This window comes from Melanotaenia boesemani, chromosome 10 (assembly GCF_017639745.1).
Source record: "Melanotaenia boesemani isolate fMelBoe1 chromosome 10, fMelBoe1.pri, whole genome shotgun sequence".
Taxonomy (NCBI): Eukaryota; Metazoa; Chordata; class Actinopteri; order Atheriniformes; family Melanotaeniidae; genus Melanotaenia; species Melanotaenia boesemani.
The window spans coordinates 3386180-3396056 of record NC_055691.1 but is presented as its reverse complement, the minus strand read 5'-3'; the positions used below and the strand labels follow the sequence as shown (position 1 = coordinate 3396056).

Below are 9877 nucleotides of genomic sequence, written 5' to 3'. Positions count from 1 at the left end.
GTGATTATTCAAAAACTCATGCAATTAAATAAGAACAGCTCATTTTGCTTTAAAACGGTAAGTTGTATTGTTTGCATCTAAATGACTCTTCTTCAGAAGGGGCCTCACCACCACCAGTTTAAAGGTGGTGGTAAGGCCCTTGTGTTGAAGAGCTCAGGCTCAAAGAAATGAAACTTTTTCAAGCGATGTGGGCATTGGGTCTAAAAGGCAGGTTGTGGGCTTTAATTGAGAGAAAACTCAACCAAGCATCTTTGCATCAACCAGGACAAAGCTCTCCAGTCTTTCCTCTGATTAAAACAAAGCTTCAGGTCTGTTAAAATCAACTTTTTGCGGAGATAAAAGACTAGCTGTAACAACAGTGATCTGCATTCATCTGACGCAGGCAAGGAGGACTTGTTAAAATCTGTGTTTATTAAAATTTTAATGGTTTTAAAAATAAATTTTGGGTTATTTTTGTTATTTGTGAAAAGATTTGATCATCATGACTGTTGTGCTGGGGTTGGCAAGAAGCCCCAACAATTGCAAACACCTCGGCTTGTAATCTAGCAGCTGACTCATTGCTGGCCTCATAAAAGTCAACGATTATGCTTTTCAGCCTTCAAACCCACTCGTGTCCAATATCTCAGAGAGAGGGGGAAGTTTAGTTGTCATATGATTAGATGCATCTAAAGAAAAGAAAGGCAGGTGGGCCTTTTTGTGACTTGGGAAACCTTGAACCACTGCTGAGTTTAATTCTCCCAAACAGATCTCTATAGAAGCAGGTGCAAGCACATCTGTATGGAGGCTTCATCACAAATTCTATGCAACTGAAATGATTCAAAGTGATAACAGATTTTATTTGTCAAAAGGATCACAGCTGTAGACGATGATGTGCTAATGGTTTATCATTGTGTTTACTTAAATCTTTTAATGGTCATATTTTCCTTCAAGGTTTTATTAAGTTGTTGAATTTAAGAAATTGATTTGTTTTACTTGGTGATTAAAGTACATTTTTGTTCTTGTCTGGACAAAACTGATGTAAAACAAATATGCCAGCAGATGTCTTCAATTTATAAAATTACATCATGAACCGAAAAAAGCAAAATCATCCTGGATTCAGTTTACAAAAAAAAAAAACAACCTTATAGTCATGTCTGAAAAAGAATAGCTTTATTTTAAACTTCTGCTGGTTCCTATCCACGCTATCATTAATACTGCAGATAAATGTCTATCTACAGTAACATACTTGTGTGAAAACCAATGTCAGAATCAAACCTACGCGCTTGGTGGAAGTGACCGAGTCGTGCTTACAGGGCGTGTCAGAGTCAGACGGCTCTGATCAGTCCATCCCGTTCAGTTTTTGTCTTTTTGATGCTGGGCTGGGTGGAAGTGCACTGAGTGGGGGAGGTCGCATGCTCTCTGTTCACAGTGACTCAAACTGGAACAGGATGTGTGCATCTCAGTTCATGTGCAGAAAGAGTGTGCGTGCACGGTGAGCATGAAGATGTTTGTGATCCCCTGCAGCAGATGACAGAGGTGACTGTATGAGCAGGTGTATGTGTTTCTGCCCTGAGCCCTGATGACAATGAGCAGCAGAGGATCACAGCTTCAGTCTTTAACATCTCTATGAGGGAAGTATCATGGACACCGTCTCTCAAAGCCTGCAAGGTAAGAAACCAGAACCAACGGCATCCTTTCTGTTTTCCTGTTAAGTGGCGGGGTGTGTGAGAAGGTCTGTAACATCAGAGGGGTTGGCTGGATGGATGGTTCAGACTGATCTGATCCTCAGTGGGATTATCTCAACACCAAGCTCAGCTCAGTTTAACTGATCTTCATCAGGGTTGAACTTCTTAAGCTTCAGTTTGTTCTTCCGATTTGAGTCAGGTTCCAATTTCTAAATGTTTGTTTCCAATGAAACAGTCAGAGAAGGAAACATGAGTCAGACCACAGAACCACAGGCGCCTTAATCATCCTGTCAATGCTGCAGACTGTTACACAGGCCAGCCAGAACATTAAAACTACCTGCACTAAGGCACCATCACAGATCTGATCGGTCAGGGTGTGGACAAAGACATCTGAAGGTGAGCTGCAGATTCAGATACCAGGATGTTAACAGGTGCTGTGGGTCCGCCTTCGTTCTTACAGGTGTCTTCAGAGCCCTGAGGTTGGGCAACTGACTGGAGCCTGTTACTGACTTTACCTGTCTGTGCTTTTAATCTTGTGGCTTGTTTTCATATCTTGTCCCACAAAATATCCTCTGTCTGAATATAAAGTCTGAATCAAACACAGAATTCAGCTTCTACTCTGGCCTCACTTCCATTTTTATTTATTCTATTTCCTTGTCTTTATTGTTTTGATACTATAATAAAAATTTCTACTTGATTAATCACGATTGGGAAATTCTAAAATATGGCAGCCCACTGCTCTCTAAATGCACTAGAGAGCAGTTGTTGACCAGCTGGACAAGAGTAAACCAATAAAAGGCTCCCAGTCTGACAAAGTCACACTGTGCTGCTGATCTTTGAGAAACAGATTCAGGATGAAGGAACTGATATTCCTGGTTGGATGTACGAGAAAAGAAATTTCAGCTCTGAGATGGTCCTGATCTGATCACCGTCCGTGTCATCAGCTGTTCTTCATGGTTTTTCTGTTAGTCAGTTTATTAGCCTCTCAGCAGTAAAAAGAATAATGCTGCTGTCAGACTCTACAATGAACACATGTAAACTGTGTTTACATATTTATATATATGTTTATGTACATATTTATATACTGTACATACCCTGTCAGACCATATACTGTACATATTTTTTATAATTTGTGTGTGTGTGTGTGTGTGTGTGTGTGTGTGTGTGTGTGTGTGTGTGTGTGTGTGTGTGTGTGTGTGTGTGTGTGTTCGTTTCATACCACGTGTGTGCTTCTGCTTGCTGCAACAAAGCAATTTCCCCACTGAGGGACTAATAAAGTTTTCTTATTATTATTATTATTATTATTATTAAATAAGAATTGTGCAAACAGCAGCACAGAGTTTCCAGACAGGAAGTAATATAAAAAATTATATAAAAGAAATTAAATGAAAATGATTCAGTGAGAGAACCAAATCATCACTGTGTTTTATGATACAACCTCAGTCCAAAAAAAGTTGCGACTGTGTTAAACATAAATAAAAACTGAATGCAATGATTTCCAAATCTTATCAACACAACCTTTACTCCCAATAAAACTTAAACATATTAGATGTTGAAACTGAAACATTTTACAATTGCATAGAAAATATCAGTTAATTTAAATCTGATGGCAGCAACACGTCTGTAAGAAGTAGTTCCAGGGTGTTGTTCAGCATGGTGTAAAAAGTAGTTCCAGGGGGATGTTCAGCATGGTGTAAAAAGTAGTTCCAGGGTGATGTTCAGCACGGTGTAAAAAGTAGTTCCAGGGTGATGTTCAGCATGGTGTAAGAAGTAGTTCCAGGGTGATGTTCAGCACGGTGTAAAAAGTAGTTCCAGGGTGATGTTCAGCATGGTGTAAAAAGTAGTTCCAGGGTGATGTTCAGCACGGTGTAAAAAGTAGTTCCAGGGTGATGTTCAGCATGGTGTAAAAAGTAGTTCCAGGGTGGTGTTCAGCATGGTGTAAAAAGTAGTTCCAGGGTGATGTTCAGCACGGTGTAAAAAGTAGTTCCAGGGTGATGTTCAGCATGGTGTAAAAAGTAGTTCCAGGGTGATGTTCAGCATGGTGTAAAAAATAGTTCCAGGGTGGTGTTCAGCATGGTGTAAAAAGTAGTTCCAGGATGATGTTCAGTATGGTGTAAGAAGTAGTTCCAGGGTGATGTTCAGTATGGTGGAAAAAGTAGTTCCACAGTGATGTTCAGTATGGTGGAAAAAGTAGTTCCAGGGTGATGTCCAGCATGGTGGATAAAGTAGTTCCATGGTGATGTTCAGTATGGTGTAAAAAGTAGTTCCAGGGTGATGTTCAGCACGGTGTAAAAAGTAGTTCCAGGGTGATGTTCAGCATGGTGTAAAAAGTAGTTCCAGGGTGATGTTCAGTATGGTGTAAAAAGTAGTTCCAGGGTGATGTTCAGCACGGTGTAAAAAGTAGTTCCAGGGTGATGTTCAGCACGGTGTAAAAAGTAGTTCCAGGGTGATGTTCAGCACGGTGTAAAAAGTAGTTCCAGGGTGATGTTCAACACGGTGTAAAAAGTAGTTCCAGGGTGATGTTCAGCATGGTGTAAAAAGTAGTTCCAGGGTGATGTTCAGCATGGTGTAAAAAGTAGTTCCAGGGTGATGTTCAGCATGGTGTAAAAAGTAGTTCTAGGGTGATGTTCAGCATGGTGTTAAAAGTAGTTCCAGGGTGATGTCCAGCATGGTGGAAAAAGTAGTTCCAGGGTGATGTTCAGCATGGTGGAAAAAGTAGTTCCAGGGTGATGTCCAGCATGGTGGAAAAAGTAGTTCCAGGGTGATGTTCAGCATGGTGTTAAAAGTAGTTCCAAAACATCTCAAGAAGCTTTGTTTCTCAGAAATGCTTCTTTTATACCCAGTCATGTTACTGACCTGTTGCCAATTAACCTAATTATTTATGAAATGCTCCTCTTTTCCTGCCGTTTGTTGCCCTGTTCCAACTTTTTACAGATGTGTTCTGCCTATAAACTCAAAATGAGCCAATATTTTCCTTGAAAAGTTAAAATGTTTCGGTTTCAACATCTGACATGTTGTTTATGGTCTTTAGGGAATAAAATATTGGTTGATGAAATTTGGAAATAATTGCATTCTGATTTTATTTATATTTAACACAGTGTCTCAACTCTTTGGGAGTTGTGGTTGTAGACTGAGCTGTTCAAGCAGATGTCCCTTCACCGACAAAATCCGCTGTTTGTTTGTTTGTTGGTGTTCAGATCAGATCTCAGATCTGCTGAAGCCTCACAGAGTCTGTCTTCTGACTCCTGTTCACCTCAACCAGCCATGTGGGAGATCAGCCAACAGGTTTGTGGTGAGTAAAACATAAACTGCATTCACACTTCTTCACTAGAATCAGCTTCACTGTGTCTCTGTTTTATAGTGATGTAAAAAGTGACTACGTCTCCTGGAAATTGTAGGTTTGGTCACATCAGAAAAAAACATCTGTGTCTTAGAGATAAATACAAACAAATCCAACATCAAACTGACACGTGGGCTTTCAATTGATCATAAAGGTAAAAAAATGAAGTCAGTCAGTCACGCCTTCAGACAGAGAAAACCCCTCCTTCATTCCATGAACAGCCTGATGTCTCTTCACTCGTCAGGCAATAGAAAGAAAAGAGCTGGTGGAGGAAAGCTTCTCTCGTTATTTTAAACTCCTTGTGTGAAATGTAAATTATTTCAAACATGAAACATGAAAAATATCTGCAACAAAAGCCTAGAAAACTCTCCAACATCTCTGGAGCAGTTTGGGTCAGAACCAGGTAATAAATTTAATGACACGACATGACATGGATGTTTTCATTCAGTCCCTGATTCATTCCTCTGTGCTATGGGTCACATCTGATCAGGTGTCCTGTACACACTGTAAACCAAATGTGTCCAAAATCGGTCCTTGAGGGCCGCTGTTCTGCAGGTTTTCAACGTTTCCCTGCTCCAACACACCTGACTGTAATTAAATGGATCCAAAAGCCTATGAAGTTCTGCACAGTGACTTGTTAATTTGAGTTAGGTCTTCTAGAGCAGGGAAACAGAAAACCCGCAGGATTGCAGCCCTCGGGTACCGGAGCTGGAGTTTAAATAAGCTGCACTGTTTCTGTCATTCCATCACTAATGGGTCGTCTTTGCGTTTCAGGTACTGAGTCTGTGGAGAGGTTACCTGGTCACCAACAAGCAGCCGCTCCGGGTAACTCACAGTTCAGATGTTGACACGTTTCACACGTTTTCTGTGGACACCATCTAAAGTGCAGTGACGTATTTCCATGTGTGTGCAGGTGGAGAGCACGTTCAGCTACCTAGAGATCTCCTCCATCAGCATTTACAGTCTCACAGAGGTTCATCATCACTGTCACTACTCACCAAACTCATTTTGTAGCTCTTCATGAGTGATTTTTATTCAATTTGCATACTTATATTTTGTTAGTTTGTTCTCTTATTTATTTACTCAGATGCTGTTTACACATTTTATTGTTATCAGATTTGAAAATGAGGACAGAAACAGAAACCATGAGGGATGGAATATTCTGATTTGATCCATGTTGGTTCAGAGAGTCAAAGCTGTGTATGTGTTCCAGGTTGTGTTGGAGATCGAAGGACTGAATTTGTCTCTCAGCATCCTGCGTGTTGAAGACCTGGAGGCCATGATCAGTCACATGACTGCCTCACTGAAGAGGATCTTTCCTGACTCTTCTCCAGGGTCTGTTTCCCTCCATAATATTGTTCAAAAAGTTTTCCTTTTGACCTGCCTGACAGCATTTTCCATTCCTTGAAACATGCACCAATATTTCATCCTTAACTGCACTCTGATAACAGTCTGATAATAACCTAATAATAATATGCAACTAAACAGCTGCTGTTGGATTTTTCAAAGTAATCTCATCACGTCATTATAAAAGATTGTCCTCCTGACATTTACATTTAAAATGTTTGCCACATTAACAAAAAGGAATCTACCTACACTGTCCACTTCATCAGGTCCACCTGTTCACTCACTTACCAACACAAATATCTGACCAGCCAGTCAGTATTTAGTCATGTAGACATGGTCAAGACAACTTGCTGAAATTCAAACTGAGTATCAGAATAAGGAAGAAAGCGGGATTTAAGGTAGAGGTATCAGCTGCATGCTAATCTGGTATGTTACCTTCTAACATTGCTCAGCTGTTGGTAAACATCAGCATGTTAGGAGTGTGATGTGTTTGTGCTACTGTGATGATAGCATATTTGCACAGATGATTCCAGAGGATCCACCGGTGTTTGTACACTTGTGATCTAATGAAAAACATTTTTGCCTTTTCAATCTTCAGAAAGCTACTGAAGACGGTTCCTCCAGACCTCCAGGAGAGACTGCTCACCCTGACCAGTGTGATAGATGAGCAGCTCAGCAGTCAGCCTGGTCCATGTGGTAGGCTTCTTTCATTGTACAGTTAATGAGACCTTTGATCAGTGATTACATTAACAGGTAGAAGCTGTTTAACTAGCTGAAGCTTTCTCACACCAAGCTCCACTGAGCATCAGCTATAAAACCTCATCGTGTGAACATCTGTTTTGAAGGTTTTTACATCGTACACTGACTGTACCACCCTGAGACCCCTTCGGCCTCCCCCTCCAGCCTGTCTGTTTCCTGCAGCAGGTCCATATGGTGTCAGACTGGACATGTCAACATCTTGATTATTTTCTTTTTCAGCCATTCTGTTGTAGATCTGCTGCTGTTTGGGATCACTGTCCTGTTGCATGAGACAGTTTCAGTCAAGCTTCAGCTGTCGGACACATTTGACTCCAAACTCCCTTGCAAACAAACCATACTTGTTCAGTGTTTTTCTAATCAGACTGTCATGTTCTTTAACGTTTAACATGCTAACGGAGGCCTGAAGAGTCTGAGAAGAAGTTCTTGGTTTTTTATTTTTATTTTTTTTTCTTGGACTAGGCTTGTTGGGACGTCCACTCCTGGGAGGATTGGCAGCTGTCTTGACTGTTTTCCACTTGTGAATATCTTTCTCTCTGTATAGTGATGGACTCCAGACAGTTGGAAATGACCTTATAACCCTTCCCAGATCAACGTGCTTCAACAACTACTTCTCTAAGATAATTGCTGATGTCTTTCCTCCTTGGCATTGTGTTAATGCTCCTGAAAGTTGCAGAGCAGCAAAATGACAGAGCAGAGTTACTAAATTTTAACACTGATGAGGACCAGAGATTTTTTTTATTATGTCCTGATACTGTTAAAGCCTCAGAAATAGTAGGGGTTACTGTCTACGATCACTAATGCACATGCACCTCCTTAGCATGTTTTGTTCCCACAGGAGGATTCTCTGATACCTACGCTGCTCTGTGTGATTTTAATGAGATGCCATTTAAAGAGGAGATTCAGTGGGTATGTCACTATTGCAGTGGTACACATTTATAAAGTGATTCAAACTTATTTAGTCATAAACTGCTTTGGTGACTAGCCGGTTGAAAAACCATTGTTAGCATTTGTGCATCAGATTAAAGCATGATTGTTTGTGTAGGATGTTGACAACATCTACTACACGCACAACAGGAGGGAGTTTAACCTGCAGGACTTCAGCCACTTAGACAGCAGGTGAGATACGTCACATTTGTTCTTCGTCCAGTCTTACATCTTGAATCTCTCTCATGTCTACGTCTTTCTCCCCTCCTCAGAGACTTGGCATTGGCAGTAGCAGCTTTGTCCTTCAACCAGTGGTTTACTAAGTTCTACTGCAAAGAACTCAAACTGGTACTTTTTTCTTTTTCTCTTTCTTTTATTAGAAGATAAACACAAGATTTTGAAAAATTAACATGACGGCAAACAAGTTTGTATGTGAATAATATAGGAGTTTTGTAAGAGAACCAGATCTTACTTCTGTGTGTCCTTTAATCTGAAACACTCAGTTGTTGCTGGTCCGGACACATTTTAGTCATAAATTTTTCCTTTGCAGCCTTAGATATTCATGTAACTACCAGGACTCGTTTGCTGAACTAACCATGCTGCTGGTGAAAGAGAGAGGTAACACAAGAGCCAACAACGATTCGACCTGAGAGAGATTCCTATGAGCTGGCAAAATGCTCAATAAGATTTGGTGCAATACTGTACATTATGGCACGATGTGATACTATCCTGTGTGATGTGGTACAATGTGACGCAGTACACAGCGATATGATACAGTACAGCAGGGCTACTCAATTAGGTCCTACAAGGGCCGCAATCCAGCAGGTTTTCCATGTATCCCTGCACCAACACACCTGAGTCAAATTAATGAGTCATTGCGTAGAACCTGATTGGCTGTTAGAGCCACCTAATTTGACTCAGGTGTGTTGGTGCAGGGATACATGGAAAACCTGCTGGATTGCGGGCCTCGTAGGACCGAATTGAGTAGCCCTGCAGTACAGTATGAAGCGATACGCTGTGATGTGGTACGATGCTAGAGTTGTAATCTCTCCTCAACTCTGGGTCCTTTTCCCGCTCCTGTACTTTGTTTTTATCCTGCACTGGATCTGGTTCTAATCCTGCCTTTAACCTGTCCTGATCCCGTCTTGGACATGGTCTCTTATTACACCTTGGACCTAAGTTCTTACCCTACCTCGGACCTGGTTCTAATACTACTTCAGACATAGATCCTTAGCCCACCCCTGAACTTAATACTTTTCTGCATTGGTTTTGGTTCTAATCGCACGTTGGACCTGTTCTAAGCCTGTCTAGGACCTGGGTCCATATTGTGCCCCTGAACCCAAATTTCCCTGAGGGCTCTCCGAAGGGATTAATAAAGTATTTCTATTCTATTCTAACTTAGTTCTTATCCTGTCCCACTGGATCTGGTTCTGATCCCACCTTGGACCTGGATTCTTATCCAGTCTCAGACTAGGGTTCTTATTGCAGCCTGGACCTCAGTGCTAATCCCACTTTAGACCTGGTTAATTATTCTGCCTTGGACCTGGTTCTTTTACTCTCAACAGACCTGGGTACTGATCGTACCTCTAACCTGATTCTTATCCCACCTCAGATCTGGTTTTAATCCCCACCTTGGACTTGTGTTTTCATTGTGCAACACACCTGATCCTTATCTCTCCCTGGACCTGGGTTGTAACCCTGTCTTTGACCTGGGATTTTATTAGAGCAATCAGTCTCCTCCTCTTGCCTTAAAGTTTGGTTCTGGAGACCCTGATCTCTGCCAGATGAAAACCTGAAACTGTCTAGAACCAAAATCTGGTCCCTTGTAATGAGATTTTTCCCA

At 41.2% G+C, this 9877-nt stretch overlaps 1 protein-coding gene across 1 annotated transcript in view; it reads left to right on the top strand.

Annotated features, from left to right (window-relative positions):
• The first annotated feature begins 1509 nt into the window (after positions 1–1509).
• Positions 1510–9877, top strand: part of carmil2 (capping protein regulator and myosin 1 linker 2) — a 66302-nt gene continuing 57934 nt past the window's right edge. The window contains exons 1-9 of the mRNA XM_041997703.1: positions 1510–1647; positions 4862–4956; positions 5779–5829; positions 5918–5977; positions 6218–6339; positions 6950–7047; positions 7946–8016; positions 8153–8226; positions 8307–8382. Coding sequence (XP_041853637.1) covers positions 1620–1647; positions 4862–4956; positions 5779–5829; positions 5918–5977; positions 6218–6339; positions 6950–7047; positions 7946–8016; positions 8153–8226; positions 8307–8382 — 675 coding nt within the window. The 5' untranslated portion in view covers positions 1510–1619. The remainder of the gene's footprint in view (positions 1648–4861; positions 4957–5778; positions 5830–5917; positions 5978–6217; positions 6340–6949; positions 7048–7945; positions 8017–8152; positions 8227–8306; positions 8383–9877) is intronic.